Source organism: Haliotis rubra, unplaced genomic scaffold, assembly GCF_003918875.1.
Source record: "Haliotis rubra isolate DU_JTF1 unplaced genomic scaffold, ASM391887v1 Scf277, whole genome shotgun sequence".
Classification (NCBI taxonomy): domain Eukaryota; kingdom Metazoa; phylum Mollusca; class Gastropoda; order Lepetellida; family Haliotidae; genus Haliotis; species Haliotis rubra.
In genome coordinates this window covers 137560-163847 of record NW_025766858.1, presented here as the reverse complement: position 1 = coordinate 163847, position 26288 = coordinate 137560, and the positions used below count along the sequence as shown (strand labels likewise).

At 40.2% G+C, this 26288-nt stretch overlaps 1 protein-coding gene across 1 annotated transcript; it reads right to left on the bottom strand.

Annotated features, from left to right (window-relative positions):
* Positions 1-8704: 8704 nt before the first annotated feature.
* On the bottom strand, positions 8705-25579 carry LOC124280972 (A disintegrin and metalloproteinase with thrombospondin motifs 20-like). Its single transcript, XM_046716984.1, has 5 exons — positions 25068-25579; positions 23557-23843; positions 21770-21940; positions 18059-18203; positions 8705-9106 (listed from the first exon to the last, which is right to left on the bottom strand). Exons 1-5 carry the CDS (start codon positions 25387-25389, stop codon positions 9072-9074), a joined length of 960 nt encoding a protein of 319 aa, XP_046572940.1. The 5' UTR covers positions 25390-25579; the 3' UTR covers positions 8705-9071.
* Positions 25580-26288: the final 709 nt, after the last annotated feature.

Below are 26288 nucleotides of genomic sequence, written 5' to 3'. Positions count from 1 at the left end.
GTTTGAAACATCACAACAAAACGCACCATCCGTAAAATACCCGTATTTAACAGCATGATTTTCAATTTCGGCGTGTAGTGTCATAGAATACACAATTCACATGCAATGCACGTGAAAGTTGGGGATCAGATAGTCTCAATGATGGGTATAAAAGGTTGATCGCTGTCTGTCGATTATTCACTGTATTTGGAATATTGTTGACGAACGCAAAATGCCACGTCTAAGTGAAGCCAACCGTCATATCGCCATTGGTTTGCTTGAAGCTGGCCAGTCTCAACGTGCAGTTGCCCGACGCAGGAATGTTCACCAAAGTACCATTTCACGGCTCTGGGAGAGATATCGCCGGCAGAATGCGGTAGCAGATGCCCCTCGTAGTGGGCGACCTCGAGCGACCACTGCGGCGCAGGATCGCTACATCCGGGTACATCACCTGCGTCATCGAACAGCTACGGCGACCAGTACCGCTCGACAAATACCCGGATTGAGGAGGCTTTCTGCACAGACCGTCAGGAACAGGTTAACGCGCCAGAAGACCGTATTTGGGCCCTGTGCTTCGACAACAACATCGTCGACATCGAGTTCAATGGTGCACCAACGTTCAGGCCTGGAACCTACCGAATTGGCGTAGAATCTGGTTCAGTGATGAATCACGATTTCTATTGGAACGACGCGATGGAAGAATGCGGGTGTACAGACGTCGACGTGGACGTTTCGCCGAGGCATGCGTTCCCCAGGTGGACAGATTCGGCCGGGGAAGTGTTATGATGTGGGGTGAGATCACCTGCCGTAGGAGAAGTGATTTGGTGATGATCCAGGGCAATCTGACAGCTCAACGGTACTGTGACGAAATCCTACGCCCACACCTCCTTCCAATCATTGATCGCCAGAGGGAGTTGTTTCAACAGGACAATGCCAGGCCCCACACAGCACGTCACACTAGAGACTTCCTCCAGAACCACAACATCAATGTGCTCCCCTGGCCCTCAAGATCACCGGACTTAAACCCGATCGAACATCTGTGGGGTGCCCTGGACAGACGGGTGCGACGCCGTAACCCTCAGCCCCAGACACTTCAGCAACTCGCACAGGCACTACAGGCAGAGTGGGCTGCGATTGGGCAACACGAGATTCTGAGACTGATTCGTTCGATACCGAGGCGATGCCGTGCAGTTCTGGATGACCACGGTGGTCACACGAGGTATTGACTTCAGCGCCACCACACGTCTCCATGTGACACTCAAACTGACTTCCCTCGAGTTGGTGCCAAAGACGGATAAGTCTGCATTCCCAGTGTGCAATTTCGCTATATTTCATTAACTCATAAAGCCTACAAGATGTTTCAAAATAAACATAAAAATACAGTTGAAATTCCTATATGTGTTTCTTTTTTGGGAGGGTATATAATACATTATTTCCGATCGTGAAGTCATTAAAAAGAATTATGCATTTTCTGCAGTCACTTGTGAATTGAACTAAATGAAGGTCCATCTGATTAATGAGTATCGAGGAAATTATGTTCATCTATAAATTAGACGCAGCTTCATGTTTTTCAAGACATCTTTCCGGAATATGCGTCTGTGAAGGCGTTCAGATAATGACGATATTGCACAGTATTATTCACGAGATTTCTGTCAACAGTAAGGTCGGATAATAGATCAATTTTTATTCAGCAGTGTTGGCCCTGAGGCCTATAGTAAAATTACAGTTTGATCTGCTTGCACGTGGTGCTAGTAACATAATATTTTATTAAGTTTCTATTGGCATTGAATGCATATTTCAGATAAAAGCTAATGGTATTATAGTCACAACATCTATATTGTTTGATGTTAAAAGCTTTGGCAATGTGTGTTCATACATTACACTTTTTGACAGACTTGGCAAATAATTAATAAATGATATTGATAGCATCTTCACGACGTGGCCATACAGTCATGACAATTTAAGGAGTGAAAAGTGAGCGATAGGTCTTGAGTGAATTCAAAGATTCATTAAGACTGTAGCCGTCTAAGCGTAACTCTGTGTGTAATATTTGTACATTTTCTATCCACGGACAACACATGCTTCTAATATTAATATTATTTCCATGGATTCATCATATTTTATCTATAGCTGTGCTATAGTTTTTCATTAAAATGTCTTTTCTGTTGTTGGAATTGAAGTAGGTCCCACTCAGAACTGGGATCATTTGTCTTTGAAATATAAATTATGTAAACGGCTGGAACCTTGTGTTCCAATCCAAAACGTTCGTAGCGCTACGACTTTCGCATGCCTATGATAAACTATAGAGTTGTCCTCAACCATTGACTGGATTACATTCTCTTCGTCAGCAGAGAAATTTCGACTTCTCTTTCTCCTTGGGGTGCAGGCGACATTTTGCGTTTTCATTTTTGGTAAACCGGAAGTAAACAGAAAACGGAACTATGGGATATATGGAAACTAACCAGTGACGTTAACCACACTGTTAAACTTAGACGCCGACGTTAGCTAACGGCATGACTTACCATGTTTTGAACAACGCATATTTAACTTTCGGTTACCTAACGGCCGGTTAAGGATTTAACCGGCCGTTAGGAGTTAACCGGCGGTTAAGATAACCGAGTATTGAACAACCGGGCCCAGATAGATAGTTAGTTAACCAACTAAGTATGTTTCCACGAACACCATCATTTTCTAATTTGTGCAATAAACCTTTATGCCATGCCCTGTAAAAGGCTTTTGAAATATCACAAAACAGCATACAGTAAAGGTGGTGATTATCTAGGACTGAGCATATATTATGATAAATGCCTATGTTGAGATGTAGCAGAACGACTAGCAGTAAAACCTGACTGGAATTTACATAAAATGTTATGTTCATGGAAATGGTCGTGCACATGCTTTACCATTATTCTTTCAAGGATTTTCCAAAGGATAGGTTTTAAACTAATAGGTCTGTAATTAGTTGGGAGGGATGCATTTCCTTCTTTCAAAATAATCCGAGTAACATTACCCGTTTTAGACATTGTAGGAAATACAGTCACTCAGTGATATATTATACAACAAACAAAGAGGTTCAGCTATAGATGTACAAATTCGTTTTAACACTCTCATGTTAATGCCATCAGGTCCACTAGATTTGTTTGCTGGTAAGGTCTTATCAGATACCTCCTTTTCGGTTACAATGACATTTGTTATACTGTTAACACAGCGATGGCTAACAGGTGGCAAAGTCTTGCCGCCATCAGTAACATTTGAAACAGATACAAAATATTCATTTAATGTTTGAGCTTTATCCAAATCTGTAAAAACTGAAGGTATCCCAGAATCATCAGTGACAAAAAGGGGAATGGGTCCCGATGAAGTAGTAACCACCTGATTGAGTAGACTGAGGTGATAAATAGTTATCAAAAATAGATTAAAAGTTTCTCTTGGCTATTCTTTTCAGATTATTTACTTTATTCCTTTGCTTTTTGTATCTAAATAGCTCAGAAGTATTCAGAGATCGAAATGCTTTTTTCCTTAGACGTTCTCATTTCCTTTTAGTATGTTACAAGGGGCGTTGAAAAAGTAGTCAAACTAACTATATTCTCGATGTCCAATGTTTGAAAAAAAGCATCCATTTTATTTTGAAGGAATCATTAGCAAAGTCATATCCATGATTGCATGTGGGTAATGTGGTTAGCGAGATATTAGTCATCACAACATTGGGGTATTATGTTTCTTGCAAATTTGCAGAAAATGGAAAACGATCTCCCATTAGGTATCTAGTAATAGTAATAGTCCGCTTATATGGCGCTCACATCCAGGCACATTGCCTGCTCACGGCGCTACGTACATTACTATCCCCGATCATAGGACACTATCGTAGTTTCCGATACTTTTTCAACTCCCTGGGGACTGTACAGCCATGCTGCCTGTTAGGCGCAATGAACTTAACACTCACATTGCCAGCATATACTCACGGGTACCCATTTTACAGCTGGGTGAACTGAGACAGTGTAGATCTAAGTATCTTGTCCAAGGATACTACGCAAATGTGCCCATCTCGGGAACCGAACCTCGGCGCCTCCTCGAAACAGGGCTTTCACTATAATGGTATACCCTGAGATAGTATCATATAAAATATGTTCAGCATAGTATTGGATGAATTCCCGTCATCATCAACATTCAAAGATTTGGATTGCTTGATTTACATATAGACGGGGACTGTATTTTTAGGACACCCTCATTTTAAATTTTCAAAAACATTGTGTCCAGATATACAACATATTGAGAGCTGACACTTGTGTGACCATTCAGTATTTAGTTTGAACCCTTGACACCATGTATGAATAAGTGAAAACTTTAGGATGAGTTATATTCTTATGATGACGTCAACTGAAAGGGGGTGAGTAGTGTCTCCAAAACAAGCCCTTTCAGTAAACATGAAGGGGGAGTCACTTGAACAAGCGATTAGAGTTTAAAGTTGCTTTTATGTGCAGTTTAATATCTAAGTTTGACTTTTACCAACATACAACATGTTTTTTGCATATTTTGATTCAATTGGTGTAGGGGATTCCCGCCAATACACCTTGATATAAAATTGGATCAAAATCTATTAATTCTTCCTAAGTTCGCGGCTACCAAGCTTGGCATGTGCAAAACTGTTACACCTTCGCTGTGACCTTTAAAATGACCTCAATGTCACTAAATTCAAGTGGTGTCGGTACATCTCGTCAATAAACCTTGGTACCAAATTTGAACAAAATCCATCATTTCTTTCTCGAGTTCTTTCAGTAAACCGAAGGGGGAGTCATTTGAACAAGCGATTGTAGTTTCAAATTGCCTTTTTGTGCAGTTTAATATCTACGTTTGATTCTAGCCGACCTCTACCAATCTCAAACATACAAAAATGTTTCTTGCATATTTTGTTTCCTGAAGTTTAATTTGTGATGCATTTCATTGCTAGTCAGCTAGGCTATTCCATTTGTCCGAACCACAAGTACGGAGACAGATCATTTAGCAGACCGGGTGCTGTACTCTGGAATTGATTACTTGAAAATGTCAGAAAATCGGAAAATATCAACATACAGTTTCCGATCTTGTCTCAAAACCACCCTCTTCAAAGGAGCATTCGACTAAGTGCACATGAGCAGGACTCTGGATATGTAGCGCTATATAAATGTCTAATTTGATTTGATTTGATTTGATTTGATATACCCGTTAGAAACCCACCCCAACCCCACTTTATATTTATACATATCAAAACCTCAAAAGATATTTGCGAAAAGACATGATACAGAGGACAGTCAGAGATTTTATATCGATTATATATCAGGACGAATATCATTTTCGTCATTTAGCTAAGATTTGTCAATTCTTTCTTGGGTATCGCGCTAACAATTTTTATATTGGCAAAACCCTCAGATTTTTGCTGTGACCTTGAAAATTATCTCAAGGTCACTCCATTTCACTTGTGTCGGTGAGTCATTTCTTTCTTGAGTTATCGCCCTAACAAGCTTATTTGATGTATGAAATGCAACGAAAAAGAAACACCCGCGTATTTACGAGTGATTAAAACTGTTATTACAATTTACGTAAATATTTATTACATTTTACCGCAACGAAAATTATTACAATTTACGTCAATTTTTATTTATTACATTTTACCGCAACGAAAATTATTACAATTTACGTCAATTTTTATTACAATTTGCGTATTACAATTTACGTCAATTTTATTACAATTTACGTTTTTATTACAATTTACGTTAAGTTTTTTACAATTTGCGTCTTTATTACAATTTACGTCGTATCAGGGGTGACATAAAACGGTTTCGTCAATTATATCAATTTGATACGGCGAAAGCTGAACCGATTTGGCACTTTCAGTGAGCGTGCAATTATTTGAAGTTTCGTAAAATGTCATGTTGTGCATTGCCGCTTCGATTTAGTCAGTCAGTCTTCTATCAAGGGGCCTAAGCCGACCAGTATTACTGACTGACTGAGGTTTTTTACGCCGATTTTAGCAATATTCCAGCAGCATCACGGCGGGGGACACCAGAAATGGGCTTCACACATTGTACCCCATGTGGGGAATCGAACCCGCGTCTTCGGCGTGACGAGCGAACGCTTTAACCACTAGGCTATCCCACCGCCCCTATGAGTCGGTTCATATACATATAAGTGTAGAAGTGAACCTTTATGATGTGGCTGCATTGTCTTACTCCTCATATTGTAGGATCGTAAAGTAAAACTGGACTTCTGTGACAACAGAAATCAGAACGAATGACTTCTAACTTATATTAACAAGAATACGAATCTTCATTATTCCACATACATTCCTAGTGGCCTGGACGGGCGCTTCCTTTGCCAGGACCCAGATCATTACTGAAATGGACACCCAAACATGTATAGCATCTAGCCATATCCAAACTTAAGACATTTTAGGGACCATTTTTCATGTTTGGCAAGTTCAAGACATGTTGGGAACGAATAATTTTATAGTTGACTCTATTTACAAAGACTTCCATTTTTCACAATAATTGCCTTACTGTTTGCTTCTGCATGTCACTAAAGTACTGTTGGAAATAGAAAAAAACTGTTATTTCACATTTACATCTACAATTACGTAGATAATATGTGAAAGTGTGAAATATCTGTTAAACTAAGTTCGGCCTAACTACAGTCGCAGTGGGAGGGAGATAGGAAATGTAAAAGAAGGATTTTACTCAGGAGAGATTAGTGCAGAAATGGGCAATGCGGTTTTTCTAAGTCCAAATCGACTTATTTTGGAACAGACCATGGCTTTATGCAAATTAGAGGGCGATGATATTGTATTACAAAGGACACTTTTTAAATACCCATTTTGAAATTAGACTTAGCTTCATTATAAACGATAGCTAACGTAAAAAAATAATAACTTTTATGCTGAAACTATTAAGGATGTAGCTACTATGGAGTCTCACTATCACTATATAAAGAAACACGTAGGAGGGGTCGTCTCAAAAGCAAAAAAAGGACGGGTGTCGGAGACGGTGGTTTTGGGTCGGCCTGGGGTATAGAGATATCAGCTAAGATAAGATGATCCTTCTGGGGAATTAAACTGGGGAAGTAAGCGGCATGCCATAACAATTTACAAATAATATCCAGTCCTGTCGATCTTCGGGTCGTCATGCCACCTATATATTTTGAGACAATTAATACGATGACTGATTATGCTTTTCTACGAGTATCATACTCTTTTACATATCAGAACATAAACTTTATGAAAGAAATACACGTAAGATGTTAATCAATAGATGCGACATATTCAACACCCAAGTAAAGGCATCAAATATCTTTAAGATGCTGTAGGCAGCACGTGCATTTCATGCCAGGTGAGTCGATGGTCCGTAGTCCTACCTGACTGAGCGACCTAATTGCCATGTATAGTCTGATTTATTGTTTTCAGCAGCTATTCGAATTTTTTTCTAAGTTTTGCCCGATTTTACGAGTAAACATGCTTTTCTGGATATCCTATTACGCATCCCACTGAACTCCCAGTTAGGCCGATGTGGGGTTTTTCGACATGTGCTATTTGCAATTGTGTACATTTTAGGGCTACAGAGTAACAGCCTAAAAACTGTTTTTTTCTATTTGCGACAGTACTTTAGCTGTGCTTTAGTACGCAATACTATCATCTGCACACACTAATAGGAGGAGAGGGACCTGAACCAGTGTAGATGTCCCCAGGTTCAGGTCCTGAATCTCCCAACTCACTTGGGCTCCTCTTCAATTTAAATGAGTTTATTTATTATTATCAAAATTATATATATTCAGGGACTAAGCCTCAGTCTACAGGATGTAGTTGAATATGCAAAACTGTTATAGAATTCTAATGCTAATTATTTATAAAACAGAAAAAGGAAAGTGGACTAAAAAAACATCGTTTTCGCACGCCATATTTGTATTTATAATAGCAGACGTTACGCGCTTGTCTCGAACACCCGTTTGAAGATATAGACTGCATAAAAATGTTGGAACTTAGTCCATGTACAATTAATAATCTCTTAAATGTACATCTGTGTAATGGGTTTTGTTTGACTCAGTAGATAGCAGTGTAACGAATAATACTGAGCCTAAGTTTACTTAGACTGGTGGCAGCCATGAGAGGATATACCTTAGTGATAGTGTGCATTCGAATTCGTGACCAACTTTTGTAGTTACGGGACAAGCCTCCTCTTGGAGGTTACGGAAAGGGGCGAGTGGTGACGAAGGTGATAGAATGGTCATCCTCAGAGGTTTTGTGTCTTGCGTGTCATCTGATCCGAAGGTGTGAGACTTTGCTCATGATATCAAACATTGTTTGACTATAATTCGCCATTTACATGTCGCCAAACTGCAGGAAGGCGGCCAAATAAATAGGACTATCTGCCATGAGATCGGAAGGTTGATTGAATGTTGGCCATGAGTGAGTCACTGGGACTGACTCTACCCCTAACTATACTATAGTTCGATGCCTAACATACCATTTCAGCTTATATTTGGGGTAGCCTAGTGGTTAAAACGTTTGCTCGTCACGCCGTAGACCTAAGTTCGATTCCCCACATGGGTACTATAACTATGTGTGAAGGCCATTTCTGGTGTTCCCCGCCGTGATATTACTGGAATATTGCTAAAAGCCGCGTAAAACTAAACTCACTCACTCACTCTGCGTATACTTAGCTTATACTCATCTCGTTAAACAACAAAGAAGCCAAACATGTCAAAACACAAGAATATATTAACTACTAGAGAAAAGATGTTGACAGTTGGAAAACTGGTTCCATGTCTCTTTTACATTGTGGATAACATATGTTTGAATCCAAGGGAAATGGCAGCTTGAACCAGTCAGGAGCGAGTACACCACAAATTGGACGTATGCATTAATGGATGGTGTGGACACCTTTTTGGGAGTTTCTACTGGACTTGCTTTCACATCCATCCCTTGGCTCATTTACCAAACACCACACAAACTATTTCAGTGAGCTCATCCCTGTCTCTGCAGTTAATTTGCTATCAATAGGGTTAAGTAAATGAGACTCCTCGGCGTTCAAATCCATCGCAGTCGGGATGTTGTCATGGCGGCGCATTCAAGTCATCCAGGTTGCGCTGGCAGGATTCACATCTGAAACATGTCCAGAAAACTACAATTGAAAATCAAGTTGAAACAAACACGATTCACAGCCGGGAAACGCCATAAAATCTCGTTTATAGCTACACAAAGACGACTCACAGAATGCCGATTTATTAAAGTGAGTGGGTTGGGTTTCAGCAATATTCCAGCAGTATCAAGGCAGGGGACACCACAAATGGGTTTCACACGTTATGCCTATTTGGGGAATAGAACCATAGTTTTTGGCGTGACTGGAGAACGCTTTAACCACAGGGCTACCTTGTCGCCCTCACACTGATACGATACCAAGATCACCCTGAGTGAACTTTGGTTGGTAGGTTGGTTTGTAGTTTAACGCCGCGCTCAACAGTATTCCAGCTGCAGTAATCCAGTGATCAACATCATGAGCATCGATCTACGCAGTTGGAGTACGATGACATGTGTCAGCTAAGACAGCGAGCCTGGCTACCCGATTCCGTCAGTCGCCTCTTATGACAAACATTGGTTACTGAAGACCAATTTAAACCCGGAACTGCGCTGGTTGAGTGAACTTTGACAACTGGAGAAATCTGATGTCGGCTGATTCTTCCCCATCCTCGATGTCTCCAGGGTATACGTTCCTATAAATCTCCAGTATATAGTGGAGATTTATCGGAACGTATACCCTCGAGATATCGAGGATGATTCCTTCCTTCGTTGGCACTCCCTTTTGGATGTAAACATGCCGCTCAGAAACGACAATGTATGTAAATTTTCACAACATAATGACCCAGCATTTATTACTTGCATTCAGAACTGGCAGATACATTTTATTTTCACAACGACATATCGCATTGGAGTAAAATCCCCGTTCTTACTTGGTCGGTTCCGGGGTCATATATCACAATTTTTGTCAAGATGTTGTAATTAGTGTCATGTGTTAAACGTTGTCTGTATGTGAGTAATTTACCATGATTATGCATAATACATGCCGACATACAGAGATCAAAGATATAATATCTTGTATGCATGACTCAAGCTTGCTATGATTGTCAGCTGTTTGTAACTCTTCCTCTTTAAAGGACAGGAGCATTAATCAATGTCGTTACTTATTATCTTCCTGATTCTCCCTTTGTACACATGATACACTCGTGGTTTTCAATTCAACTCTATCATTAATTATTAAGCATATTACACCTCCCTTCTGACATTGTGTTTAACGGAAAGACGTCATTTCACCTATTGTTGCAACTGTAGGCGATTTCACTCGCCCGTGGTTATTTTCCGTGACGTGTCTTTTCTAAATACTGCTCAAACCAAATATATGGCAGTGTGAGGTCCCTGGGTGTACCATACTAAGTGTTTGCTGAATATCAAGTTTTGATGATGTCAAACATTCTTCAAGTAAATAAAGCTTGGAATTTCTCTGTACACAGTGGTTGGGTAACCATTGTAGGAACTCCTACCATTATAGGAGACCCCGGTTCGATTCCCCACATGGGTACAATGTGAGAAGCCCATTTCTGGTGTCCCCCGCCGTGATCTTGCATTACACCATTACAAATAGGCAAGAAAATGACATTGTTAATTCAAAGTTAAATTCTAAAATATTTACATTGTCAAAGGAAATGATTCAAAATGCCATTTCAACACAAACATATTCAGAAGGAAATAAGTATTGCTAGTTGATGTCAGCGGTCAACAGGCGAGGTGCCTGCTTTGCAACATTCCGTTGATATTCATCATGTCAGTTCAAGACAGACATCTTCAGAAACACTGTATTGCTGGCTGGTGTCAGCAGTCAACAGGCGAGGTGCCTGCTTTGCAACATTCCGTTGATATTCATTATGTCAGTTCGCTCGTCACGCCGAAGGCCCGGGTTCGATTCCCGACATGGGTAAAATGTGTGAAGCCCATTTCTGGTGTCCCCCGCCGTGATATTGCTGGAATATTGCTAAAAGCGGCGTAAAATCAAACTCACTCACTCACTCATCATGTCAGTTAAACACAGACATATTCAGAAACACTATCTTGCTGGCTGGTGTAAGCGGTCACAAGGGAGGCGCTAACTCCGGACGTTCACTCCGACAGTTTCAAGCTCCTTGGCAACATTTGAATGGTACAGAATGGAAGCACAATTCCCCGGATAATAGAGAATGCTGTTTATTGTTTTGAGGAAAGTAAAATCAGACGTTTTCTATTGTTTTGGTTTTTTTAAAGGAATTGATAGGTCAGCGACGATGTCTGACGCACGCAGAATTTAGCCGATATTTCTTTTTCGTGAACCTTTGTAACAAGAATGGAAATATAATTCCCCGGATAATTGCAGATGCTGTTACTTTGTTGGGAAAAGGCAAATCAGACGTTATCTATTGTTCAGTTTTTGAAAAGAAAATTATGGCTTATTCAGAACGGCATAAGAAGAGTTTGCAACACAATAATGAACAGAACAGTAATTGTTCTAATCATTAATGGTGGTGGCACGTGGTACTATGAATAGAGTTCAGAGTCCTTGGATGGGTGACCGTGTTTGGCAGCTTGACTCCTGAGAGTTTCTAGGACTTCGGTCCTGCCTCACAACGAAGCACTTGTGATACATGTGGTTTCACCTTAGGCAAGTGAGTTTGTACAAAATTGCCTCTGTTCACCCAGCAGAAAATAGGTACTCGGTGGGATAAACTCATTTGACTATTTACCTTCTAGCGCCTAACAGGCACAATTTGTTATCCGGGGTAATAATAATCAGATTGTGTGGGCGCTACGGGCATGCATTGTGCATGGAGCAATATTCATGATAAATGGATTATTATTATGTTTTATAGATTAAAGATAGTATGCAGCAGAGAGGGTTTGGGTGATCCTGGCACAGTCAGGTTGGTAAGGCTCATCATCAGCTCAGGGCCCTTGCCCACTTAGACTAATGCTTTGTCTCTGAATATATATAATTTTCATAGTAACAAACAAGCCCATTTAAATTGAAAAGGAGCCCAGGGAGGCCAGAGATCCTGAACCTGAGGGAATCTAGACTTGCTTTATTTAGGGCTTTAGCACTGCAGAGAGGGCTTGGCAGTAGGGAAAATGATGTGGTTCAGGGACTGTGAGTCAGACTATTGCCCCTTCTACACGCAGCCGAGACAGCTAATGGGACTTCTCCCAGGAAACGCTGCCTAGTCGAACCCACCAAGAACTATCCGGAGAATATGTAGACTCCCAAACACTGCAGACTTCTGCATTACCCAGAGTGTCAGAAGGGCTGTGCTCCAGGTGGGCTTGGCACAGCGCCAAGAGATCAGGAGGTACCAAACCAAGGGTACCGAGAATAATGGGGAGCCTGACAACAGTGTACTTGCAAGCGAGACATTTCAAAGGCGAGGTCCGCATATTTATCATGCTTTTCCTGAATCTTGCCAATCACATTGCTGTCAAAAGGGACAGAAAATTCAATAACATAAATACAATCATTAGCTTTATCAAAAAGGACAAGATCAGGTTTGTTGGCTGGAATTCTTCTGAGGCTGTATATGGGCCTATTCCAAAGAAGTTTAAAAGCATCATTTTCCATGACACCCTGGCCATGTTCAGGGTCGTACCATGGATGGACCTCGGAGTCAAAGCCACAGGCAAGGCGAAGACGGTAGTAGATTATTATTATTATTCATTATATCTTTGTTAGATGAGATTTGAAAGGAAGAGACGTGTGTGTGGAAAGTCATTTTACACAGAGGACTATTGGCTCCTGGTTGATTACAAAAGTTATATGTAACAAAGCCAATCTAGCTGATTATAAATAGATCCTATTTGTGGGACGCGTAAGGCTACAATGATAATATTCATAATTAGAGCTTAATTGGTTCCGGCGGTCTTTCCGGTTCAATGTTAGTACGTGTGGAAGATGTACAAATAAGAAAGACTTTCAAGGTCTCTGATTATTGTCTCAAATTGTTCAACACATTGTATTAATCAAGGGGTTTTGCCACATACAAAAATGGCCAACTGACAATAATATTATAATCTTTATTTGCACTGAGAAGGCCACAGGCCTATGGTACATAAAGTTATGTGACATTTGAGAGGAATTTAGATCGGGTAATCATAGCATAGTAAATGAACATTGAAATATTTTGTAGAAGAACTGGATTTTTACTACTTAACAATGAGGAGAATTTTATCACATTTGGATGGACATAGTAATATCTTTTAATATATTTTGTTCGCAACCGGTCATAAAATGGACATATTAGGAGAAAATGTAATTCATCTTCTATTTCGTTAAAATTACAAAGTGTACATATTCTATTTTCTTTTTTTACATTCATATATCTGCCTCTTTCAATCAACAAATCATGAGAAGAGCATCTGAATCGTGCCAGTGCTATTCTAAACTTTTTAACATTAACACAGGATAGATATGACTCAAGAACTATGGCATTTTTAAACAATGAATAATACATGCATTTATTTGATAAGGATATCCTTTCACTCCATGTTTGAATATACATATCTTTTAGTCTTGTTGTTAAGGATTGTATGAATAACGTAGGTGATTCGACATATTGTGTATTCCATGTAATTCCAAAACCAATAGACTATAAAAGGTTTTTTACATTGGTTGCCCAGTTTTTTTTGTCCACCTTTATCATATAACAACATCATATTATAACACTTCTTGGGTAAGCGATTTGAAGGCATAATCAACAGTTTTAGCCAGTACTTAATAACTTTAATGCTTGTAAGAATGTGCAATGGGTACCTTCCGCATTCACCATAAATCACTGCGTTAATAGTGTTAATTTTAACTCCGAGGAACTTTTTGCATGCGTATAAATGGATTTTTTCAATTTCGTCAAATTTTGTTATTCCCCAAATTTCGGCCCCATATGATAAAATTGGACTGACTTTGGCATCAAATATTTTAAAGAATGAAGAGTAGTTAATATTACCAAGTACACTCAACTGTTTCATAATTCCAATTAATGCTTTTTGTCCCTGTAACGCTGCATATTTTACATGCCTCGTCCATGACAGGCCACCGGTGAAATATAGTCCCAAATATTTGTAAAAGCCAATACACTCCAGCTGCATACCTTTATATAACCAGTTTTCCTTTTTTGACAATTTGCCTCCAATTTTGAATACAATAATTTTCGTTTTTTCTCTATTTACAGTTAATTTCCATTTATCGCAGTAACTTTCAAGTTCATTAATTTGATTCTGTAAGCCATTAATCGTGCTTGAGAACAAAACAATGTCATCTGCAAATAGCAATAGGAAAATATGAACTATATCAGGGTGGAGTTGAATGCCGTGTACACAATTAGTTTCGATTTGTCGTGCTAACTCATTTATAAAAAAGGAAAATAGAAATGGGCTTAGTATACAGCCTTGTCTCACACCAAGTTGCAAGTCGAATGTTTCTGAATAATTATGATTACTTTTAATGCAAGCCTTAACATTTTCATACATATTGCATAAAAGTTTACTCATTTTACCACTGAGACCGTGGGTATTAAAAAGAAGCCAAAGTTTTTTTCGTTGTATTGAATCGAAAGCTTTTGAAAAATCTACAAATAATGCGTAGAATTTCCCCCCTTTAGAGTTTAAATACCTTTGAATAATACTTTGTAGTATTAACATATTATCTACTGTCGTATATCCCTGAGAACAATGGGGAGCCTGACAACAATGTACTTGCAAGCGAGACATGTCAAAGGCAAGGTCCGCATATTTATCATGCTTTTCCTGAATCTTGCCAATCACATTGCTGTCAAAAGGGACAGAAAATTCAATAACATAAATAAAATCATTAGCTTTATCAAAAAGGACAAGATCAGGTTTGTTGGCTGGAATTCCTCTGAGGCTGTACATGGGCCTATTCAAAAGAAGTTTAAAAGCATCCTTTTCCATGACATTTTACACAAAGGACTATTGGCTCTTGGTTGATTACAAAAGTTATATGTAACAAAGCCAATCTAGCTGATTATGAATAGATCCTATTTGTGGGACGCGTAAGGCTACAATGATAATATTCATAATTAGAGCTTAATTGGTTCCGGCGGTCTTTCTGGGTCAATGTTAGTACGTGTGGAAGATGTACAAATAAGAAAGACTTTCAAGGTCTCTGATTATTGTGACAAATTGTTCAACACATTGTATTAACCAAGGGGTTTTGCCACATACAAAATGGCCAACTGACAATATAACGGGAATATGTCAAATACAAATAAAACTAAAAAGTGTCACACATACACCTATGCCAATACTGCATTGTCACGCACAATTACAGACTAATTTTGAAATGTGTGGGTGAGTGAATATGGTTTTACACCACTTTTAGCAATATTCCAGCAATATCACAAGTTCAACTGTTGCACCCATGTGGGGAATCGGAACCGGGTCTTCGGCAGGACGAGCGAGCGCTTTAACCACTAGGCTACACGAGCGCCCTTTGAAATGTATGAATTGCCTTAGTAGACGTTTACCAGCAAACTGCCATGTGCCCAACCTTTGACAGAACTATTACATATAGACGACCCCGGCGACGTAGAACTGGTGACGACAACACCTTTTCCCAATGAGGATTGTACGACTGAAAGCACCTGTGCAACCTCAGCATCAGTGACGTTGTTTGTCGCATGCATAATTTGGCATATGCCTGCGTGCCAGGAACTAGGTCTCTAGACATTTTGTTCATTAAGCAAGTCTCCAATCAACATTGCCTCTGGATATCTCAATGGATACACACATTTAATTTATGCTTTTGAGAAGCATTTTGACTTATTACCTTTAACATTGATCCTGTAACATTTGCAGGGTAAAGAATGGAAACAAAATTCCGAGGTTAATTGCGGATGCTGTTATTGTGTTGGGAAAAGTCAAATCAGACGTTATCTATTGTTCAGTTGTTGAAAAGGAAATGCTAAAATATTCAGAATGGTATTAGAAGAGTTTGCGACACAGCAATGAACATAAGATGATTGTTTTAATCATCAATTATATCATATTTTTGTTAGGTGGGATTTGAAAGGAAGGGACTTGTGACTGGAAAGTCTTTTTACACAGGGAATTATTGACTCTTAGTTTAAATGTGACGAAGCCAATCCAGCTGATTTTAAATAGATGCCATTTTGAGAACACGTAAGGTAACAGTGAGAATATTTACAATAAGGGCTTAATTAGTTCCGGTTCTACCTGGGTCAATGTTAGTATGTGGGGGAGGATGTACAGGGACCTGTGTGGAATATTGTCAGCTTAACTGGGATGTCACGATACATAAGTTTCATGAATCGATACGTATCACGATACCCATGTCACGATTCCATACGTATCACGATACCTATTTTCGCGGCATTATTGCGTAGATTTAGTAACATTTTGAACATTAATATTACATATTTTATAATTGTCCATGAAAAGATCAACATTTTTGATTCTCAGAGATTAAAAAGTTCTAATTTCCCATCTTTGTGCATGAAAAATAATCATTTATAACTCAATGAACAAAAACATGATACAATTGCAAAATGTAAACGAATTTAAACCTATACTTTCAAAACTAAATATCGATACGGTTTTGAATGTATCGATAATTGTATCGTCTTAGAAAAAGTATCGATGCATCGATGTATCGAGGCATCCCTACAGCTTAATGAGGATTATCGGGAAGAGGAATGTGAATATTTATATCGATATATTTATAAAACTGCCTTGTTGCAAAATATTACATGTCTACTATGTACTATACATTACGAAATACAAGGATAATGTTGTGAAATCGGGGAGAAAAATGGCAATATTCACATTGATATGTTTATGAAATTGCCTGGTTGAAACATTACATATCTACTATCAATTACGAAATACAAGGATAGTGTTGTGAGATCGGGGAGAAAAATGGCAATAATCATATTGAAATGTTTATAAACTTGCCTGGTTGAAACATTACATATCTACTATTACGAAATACAGCCAAAGGGCAGTTTTGTTTGCCAGAGCCATTCCATACTTGTGGGTCGGAATTGATTTATACACATTATATGTTTGCATCAAATTTAAGTTCAAAATTGTAGGCTGGACATAATAACCATGTCCTGATAAACATGCTCTTATTTATTTATTCATTTATTCATTTATTCATTTATTCATTTATTTATTCATCTCAAATCTGGGCAAAAATACTACTCTCTCTGACAATACTCGAGGCTAGCGTTGTGTGTGGAACTGACACGTTGTAACTTTGTAACAAACTACCTTTTGATTAAATACATGCCACAGATTTAAATAACCAGACGGACTTATTGTTATGCGGATAAGTTTACGTACGTACGTGAGTGCGGAAGGTCGCGGGTTCGATCCCCAGCCGCGTCATACCAAAAGACGTTAAAATATGGTACTTGTTGGTCCCTGCCTGGCGCTCGGCATTAATGGGTACAAGGACTGGTCGGCTCGGAGTCAGTACAATGTGTCTGAGTGGGGTATTCATGCTTCACTGCGGCATGGTATCTCAGTGGGCAGCCGCACATACACATACACACGCATGCACGTCGTCATATGAGCGAAATATTCTCAAGCACGACGTAAAACCCAATTTCACCTCACCTCATTTCTGGTGGCCCCCGCCGTAATATTGCTGGAATATTGCTAAAATCGACAGAAAACCGTACTCACTCACTCTTGTGACAAGGACTTGTAGTTTCTTTATTTTAGGAAACGCCTTTTTTTGTTAATTCTGTTGACGGATCGTGCAGGCTGTCTGGGCATCTTGGCAGAGTGTGGCGTGACCAATCTTTGCTAATACCGATGGGAACCGATGACATGTGTCAACCAAGCCACCCGATCCCGTTAGTCGCCTCTTACGACAAGCATGGGTTACTGACGGTTCATTCTAACCCGGACCTTCACGGGTGTTGTCAGCGAAGACGTTATATTTGCAATTAAACATCACTTAATGACACCAAGCCAGGGCACGGCTCCGTAGCAAATACTTACAGTTTGCCGTGCTGATGTAAAGTTTCATCTGATAGAGAGGGGCACATGAGCCCGGGTATCCGCCGCAGATGAGGTTGATGACGGCGTCACCGTCTGACTTCGTCATCACTACTTTGGACTTGTATCCTGCCCTCTTCCACGTCAGCTGAAATATGAGATATGTCGAGCGAGTAGGATGGAACATGGAACACTGTGTCTAATCATTGCGGTGTGAGTGAGTGAGTTTAGTTTTACGCCGCTTTTAACAATATTACAACAATATCACGGCGGAGGGCACCAGAAATGGGCTTCACACACTGTACCCATGTGGGGAATCGAACCCGGCTACCCCATCGCCCCTAATCAGCGTGGAAGGAGAGTCAGCAGTAATGCTGATTTTAAACGTGATAATGGGTATAATGTTGAACTTCGAAACATTATCAGGGCGACCCGAGATTCGAGTCCATGATTAGAGGTTCCTGGCACGCCGAAGGGAGGTAACTATGCATCTCGACTTGTGGCACCTGGAACGGCTGCCACCTGTACAAAATCAATACGTGAAGATGACAGTAAAGAAACAATTTAATTTGTCACTAATGTTTTTAGGTAGAGGGCATAATAAGTATTATGTTTTATGGACTACCTTCGGAATAAAGCATCACAAGTTCTCCTACTTCTCTAAGATAAGCACCTTGTTTAGTGAGATTCCGTCGGACGCGAACTCGCGGCCACTAACCTACTAACCTACACACTGAACATTACGACACTAGTAAATTTGTCGACTGGTACCCTGCCCTTCACCACTTGTCGGATTGCACAAAGCAGCGCTCCTGGACAGGCACACCAGTCTAATAAGATCTGTGCATATTTATCGTGTCATGCCGAAGACATTGCGGAAATGAACGGAAAGGGTCGAATGGATCACGGACAATTACGAAGGTTACGGGTAAACATGCTGTTCACATTCGTGACCAACTCGTGTTATTCCGGGACCAGTCGAATAGCGTCTTCATGGAGGTTACGGAAAGGGGCGAGTGGTGACGAATGATGCTGTTCAGTGACAGTTACGAGTAATCCCGATGCCGTGTGGTACCAATCCCATGTTTTAGATTGGCATCCTACCGTAGCGAAAACTCACTCTGTGCATATGCATAATATACATCGCCTCAACACCGTGTCGGAAGAGATAAACTAAGTTTTTTTTGACGTCATTCTATTGTTTCAGAAGAAAAGCATCAATGGCTAAGAGTTTACAGATTCCTGTCTTGTGGTGCATCAGTATTTCTGAGCTCATGCGTTATTTAACGCACATACATAATCAATTATATACTACCCATTAAAGGTAAGACTCACCTAAAGCACACTTTATGTTATGCATTATAAGTTATCACATCGTGTCGAGGGAAATACGGGGTTTTATCAGTCCTGGGTAAGGTTGTATTCCCCGAGCCGCCCCTCTGATTTGCAGTACATGAGACACCTGCATTGCCATGTAATTTACGATTAATACCAATCAGTGTTCTAATTTTAACAATACTTTCTAAAGATTGTAACAGTTTATGTCTTTGAGTAGTATACAGTGGACTTTCAAGGAAGTAATGAAAAACATTCTCACATCCATGGCCACATTGACATGATGTGTCATATTTTAAATATATTCTAAATAAGTCGTAATTAAGTGAATAATATTTAGGTTTACATTTGTGTTTATTTGATTTATATGATACAACAAGTAACAGGTAGTAGATAACCGTAAATGTTGTTGTTTTAAGGTGTCTGCGAACTGGCTGTCAGCGTAATGGGAGGACACCTGTTTGGAGACTGTGCGCTACAGAAGATGACTTATTATTATTGTATTGCTAAAAGCGGCGTAAAACCCAACTCACTCACTCGTTCCAAATTGCTTGTACAATATTTATAAGGAATGGTTACCCCTACATTCCCCGTAACATTTTTTACTTTTTTGGGGCGATGCGATGTCATGTGTGCACTTCATGGCCCAGGGAGTCCACTTGTGACAGCACCAAAGAGAGGCCTGATTTATTCACGTGATCGTGAAAGAAGCGAAGCGTAAACAAACCTGGGAATAACTCACATGGTTATTTATGCTTTAAGAAGGAACGTGTTGTAGGACTGTGAACAGAGGCACAGCAACACACCTAACGATTTTCAACTGGAAGAGGTTGATGTTTGGAAATGAGAACCAACCAAAGTTGAGTCTGATGAATTAGCCATGTATTGGGTTGTAGTTCTGTATTGGCATTGTACCCGTGACTGTGTCAGTATCTCGAGTCAGTCTCAGGAGCATATTCGTTGTCATATTTGTTGTCATATTGTGGTCCACATGACCATCGATAACCGCAAAGAAACTATTTGACCTCATTTAACATTTTACTAAGCGCAGTTTGATTGGTTTGCCACGATTCTTGGCAATAATGGCGTACTGTACAGGGACGAGTCTTCTTGTTACGGAAAGAGGCGAGTAGTTACGAATGGGTTGGGTGGGGAAGGGGGCGACTGGCGCCATGATGCTGTCCGGAAGTGCATCCATGTGGTGGTGGGATGATGGTATGACATGTCATGACATGTGACCTCAAAGACAAATCCACTGTGTTGGTATTCCCCTTATCAGTGAGCGAGTGGGTGAGCTTTTACGCCGCTTTTAGCAATATTCCAGCAATATCACGGCGTGGGACACCAGAAATGGGCTACTAACTTTGTACCCATGTGGGGAATCGAACCCTGGTCTTCGGCGTGACGAGCGAACGCTTTGACCACTAGGCTACCCCACCGCCCCTATTCCCCATATCAAACATTGGGACATGCTTCCTTTGGCCCGGCTGTTCAGCCCGGTGTTATGTTGATTTTATTGCGCCAGAACACCTGGCGTATGGATAACCGATCCACACACAATGTGCCAAACCTGGTTTCGTTCCTTTATGGTGAGCGCCATGCAGGTAATTAAATGAAATAATTTGTTTCTCAAACTGAGTACTGAAACTGAACGGAAAGGCGCAAATGGTCTAATGGTAAACCTGGTGAACCTTTGTACTTCGTAGAATTTCCAGACCCGTGAAGGTCCGGGTTAGAACTGGTCTTCGACAACCCAGGCTTGTCGTTAAAGGCGACTAACAAGCTAACGCTCTAACCACTAGGCTACACCACCGCCCCCAGTGACTCAGTAAACCTTGCGTTCTCAAACGTCTTGCTTTCATGGACATCAGCATTTTGTGTACTCTTCACGACTCTGTGTGTACATTGATTTTTGGCTCAAAAGTTAAAATGGCCATGCATATTGTATTAGAGAAGGTAGCTTTGAAAGCATTCATAACCTCTATGCACTGATTACCTTCAACAGTGTTTTCTGATTTCAAACAAATTTTCAATTTTGTTAAATCCAGTGGGGCTAATGGGAAATTTTAAAGATAGTTCATTGATTCCCAAATACTATTTTGTAACTGGTCTACGTAGGTTGTGTTTTTGTTTTGTTTTGTTGTTGTTTTATTTTGTTGTAAGAGGCGACTAACGGAATCGGGTGGTCAGACTCGCTGACTTGGTTGACACATGTCATCGTATCCCAGTTGCGTAGATCGATGCTCATGCTTTTGATCACAGGGTTGACTTATCCAGGCTCGATTATTTACAGACCGCCACCATATAGCTGGAACATTGCTGAGTGCGGCGTTAAATAACAGACAAACAAAAAACAAAACGTAGTATTTCCAAGCTTACCGCTGGGTCGACAATAAGACCTGTGCCGGAGGTGTTGATGGTGAAAGTTCCTTTGGGTCCGCACGTGTAGTTATTGTCAAGCTCAGTGTAACAATCTCCAACCCACGCGTAGTCACGTGACTTCCCGGAACCTGTCATGAAGGCTCTGGTCGCCCTGTTCACATTCATGGTCTGCAGATATAAGAAAAAGACCGAGTGAGTAAGGGAGTTTGGTACTCCACTTTGGTGTGCTTGACAACGACATTAAAATTTAAAATTAAAATTTATTTCGAAACGTCGCTTATAAAGAAGTTGTATATCCATAGAATTAGTCCTCATTTTTCATCTGCCCAACTTCTAGAATGCCATTTAAAGACGTCAAAATGAATGTCAACAAAATGCGACTCACTTCCGCTGAAAGGGAATATATTTGTAGAGTATATGCCTCAGTTAGCAATATCCAAGCTATGCCACAGCAATATGTTCAAGGGTAAGTCTGGAGCAGGAAAATCGGTATTTAACAAAACGAAATTCGACAGAGCCAGAGCATACATTATTAATAACCGATCCGCCAAAGAAGACTCTTACGACAGTCATGGACTCTGGGGTATTTATCCTGCCTCGGTGTCCTCACGTCGTCACAAGCATTCTGTACGTGAGTCCCTGTCTGTAAATGAAATTCTACAGGAAGACAATATTTCATACTGGGGATCTATCTGTCAGGAAATCCCTTCAGGATAACACGCACTAGAACTGCTGCTGGTTACCTACTCAGATGTAAAATTCCTACGTGGTGATAGTCATTGAGAAATGGGGACCTGTTCTGCCGGGAAAAGAGCAATGGGTGCCGATGATTGTTTCACCTGCGAAATCCTTTTGGGAGACAAGAACCGCAGAAAGCCAACTACGTAACATTCAGTGTATACAGGGAGCGGTTCTACCCTGAAATCAGCATAGTTACACTCAGCAAACCTGGGAGTGCTCACAATGCAGCATGTTTATAGCTTCCAACCCGAAAAAAGGAAAAAGCTTGAGATGCTTCAGGCCGGTCCGGCAGGGTCAAGGGTGGAACCTGGTGGTGGGCCAACTCATAATTGCAAATTCAACAAAAACAATGCATTCAGGCTTATTTTGTGATGTTAAGTGGTCAAAATGTGGATACTGAATTTTGGCTTGAGATATATCAGTTTTGTCGGAAGTAATTACAGCGTGGGTCTTAAGACAAAGGCGTGATAGTTGACAGGTCTGCCATATCCCATTCAAAAGGTGCAAGTCAGGAAGTTATCAGTTTCGATTATGTTCCAAACAGATTAAAGTGAGCGTAATGAGCCCATGCTTGACATAACCATTAATAGGCTCGCTGAGCTTGTTTAAACGTCACCGTATTTCGATTGCGTAGATCAGGCTGTTGATCACTGGATTATCTGGTCCAGAATCGATTATTTGCAGACCGCCGCCCAAAAGCTTGAATATTGCAAACAGAACGTGTAGCACAGTGGCCCACCCACCACGTCACCCTGTTGTAGCCGTTGCCCAAATCACCAGGGACCAACGTATCATTTAAAGTGAGTTAGTGTGGTTTTACGCCGCTTTAGCAATATTCCAGCAATATCTCGGCGGGGGACACCAGAAATGGGCTAAACACATTGTACTCGTGGGGAATCGAACCCAGGTCTTAAGCGTGACGAGCGGACGCTTTTACCACTAGGCTACCCCACCGCCCCTAAAGTGAGTGCCATTAAGTAAGCGTGTGTGAAAGGTCCCCGCAAAGGTGCACAAGCATCAATCAATACCATGATGTGACTTACAGTTGGGTCGATCTCTATTTTACTGTAGATATAGACACCCTGGCTTCCAGGGCAACCCGTTAGGGAGTAGACATGAGTAAGGCATTTTTGGTAAGTCTCATTTGGATATTCCCCTCGGTTGGGCGTGGGTAGAGTAATAAACTCTCGCGGACTGCTGGTCCCCATGGCGTAGCAGTACATCTTGACAATATTGTAGTGGACATGACTTGCTGTGGGATACAGCCAATAATCCCCATCGGTTGCGCTTGGGTTGGCCAGTTGAAGTTCCTTGCAAGTAGAGTACCCACCTGTAAAAATAGTTTTAATATAACTCATTCAGAATACGATAGTATCATTTAAAAGCATTCCAGTTACATCTACATCTGTCAGCTGAATGTGGGTGAGTCATTGAGCTTGGTTCTATGACGCTCTTTACAGCATCTGTACATTTTTACGTTGTGACCATAGATATCTTCGCATCTATATCTGTAAAGGCACAATGTCACAAATTTTCGACAACATTTTTACCTATATAATAGATATTGGGGCATGTGCACTTACTTTATCTTCCTATTGATGCAACAAAAGACTTATTATCCATTACGACTTGCCTGAAATCGATAATTGAAACTTCGAGGCGAACAGCTTCCAAAAAGAGAGCACTTGCTATAATGGAATGTTAACAATTGCTCCATACATAGAAAACTGTCGCAAACGGTGTTGTCGGTGTTTGCCGAACTGGTTTCAGTCACAAGTTGTGCGTAGGCTATTCTTAAATAGCGCTCCAAGGGACATAACTATATGGTTTGTGCTTGAAATAATGTTCAGTCGGTAGAGGGCTCGAGAGTCGATTACAAAGTTGCAATAATTCATTCGAACTTTCTAATTAAATATTATAATATAAATACGTAATTATTTATGGAATAAATTTATATGGTAGCTTCCCTGAAGGCTGATAGTATTATTGAGAGAAATGCATGATTTATTTTTAGAGATGTGTGATGTGACATAGTGCCTTTAAAGGTCTGAACAATTTGTCGAAAGTGAAGGCATGTCAAGATGTGAAATAAATTACTTTCTCACAGGGAACACCTTTGTCAGTTTTGAGGTTAGAGCATTTAGGGCACGTTGGGTTAGCGAAGACGTTGGGCCAAATGGCTGGCAAACATATGTCAGAGAGATTCAAAGCCAAAGGTCGTCTTGATGAAAACATATTTAACAAATTAGTATAGAATCTTCTCAGAAAACCAACAATACCATCACAATTAAAACAAATTCTGCATCTCTAATATTTTCACTCTTGGTGAAAGAAATTTAGAAAATATTCCTTTGGTTTAACGGATATCAATATTGAGTACAAAAAGAGCAGATACATTTCCAAATACCTATTGACAGTTATAATATGCATGGGAATTTACAGTGCTTTCACCATATGACTCCCAGGAATGAATTATTATGATGTACTTTTAAAATATTTTTTTTCTCTGAAACTAGCCCAATTTATCGAAACGGCGGAGTATAACCTTGGTTACCTGGCTTCCTGTACAGGTCAAAGTAGTTGGAACTGGTATCTGTGAAAGACGTGTCCGGCACAGCGGTCTGATATCTGGAGGCGAGGAAACACGCCTGGTCATGTGGATTGTGATAGTATGACCAGCACTGCTCTTTCCGCCAACACTGAGAAGCACAATCCACATTAATGGCCGTGGTGGTCAGAAGGAAGCCACCATTACTCTTAGGGTGAAGAATTCGTCCTATTTTCTGAAACTCATGATCACTTTCGCCGCAATCACTTCCAAAAACTTCCTGAACTAAAAACAGGAATGTCGTTATAACATTCCAAGTAATCTTCATCCTTTCGTATAACGGTTGTCCTCTGTCTTCAGAATTTGGACGTCTAAAGTTTATTTTTCATTTAGTACGAAAGAACAATGTCAGATTATGGCTCCCTGTCTGACACCATGGCACTTATCAAACTGTTTCTAGAGAAGAAAAAGTACCGTGTAACTGGAAGGCTTCAGAATTGATGTAGAACAGACAGAAGCTACCAATCAATATTTAGGGAACACAGTCCCACGAGACGTCAAGACATGTCTGGACTGTTTCTATTGGGACGTTGTAGAATTCACTTGTTGGGTCAGGTATTATTCCGAAGGCGATGTATTGTAAGTTGTTTGTTGAAAGGAACATTGAGCTGTTTGAATTAATGTTGTGTTCACGGAGCATCCAGAGACACTTGAACACTCTCAAATACTTATTTGTGTCCCAACTGGCGTGAATCTTTTATCACGCTCTTAATGAACTCATTCAAATTTATTCCAGTGACGCTCTAGTATCAAAGAAGCCAGAGCTTCAAATGAATATTCATCTCCAATTAGAACCATTGTTGATATGACCAACATTCACCCAGAAGTGTTCTTATTGCATAAATAGAAGAAAGGATAAACACACAAAAAAGGATAAATTATTACACAAACTTCCTCCTCATCTAACTGAGAAATCACACCAGCAGCCAACAACATAGGAAAACAAGAAAATATAGGATAAATTATTACACAAACTTCCATTAATGATAACCAGACTTTCACTTTGTACTCTGAAGTTATCACTTTGCTAACAGCATCAGCAGTCACCTTCTACTCACAGTAGCAGATTAACTCTTTGTTTTAACAACTAATAAGTTTCGTGTACTTTTCCATTTACGTATTCACACTTGCCCAGATGCTTGTGATCACAAGAAACATCTTTTGTTC

Coding starts and splice junctions, on each gene's coding strand:
- LOC124280972 (XM_046716984.1), bottom strand. CDS start 25,389: ATGAAGATTACTTGGAATGTTATAACGACATTCCTGTTTTTAGTTCAG. Junction 21,941..23,556: donor AAATAGAGATCGACCCAACT/GTAAGTCACATC, acceptor TTATATCTGCAG/ACCATGAATGTGAACAGGGC. Junction 9,107..18,058: donor TTACATCAGCACGGCAAACT/GTAAGTATTTGC, acceptor GACATGTTTCAG/ATGTGAATCCTGCCAGCGCA.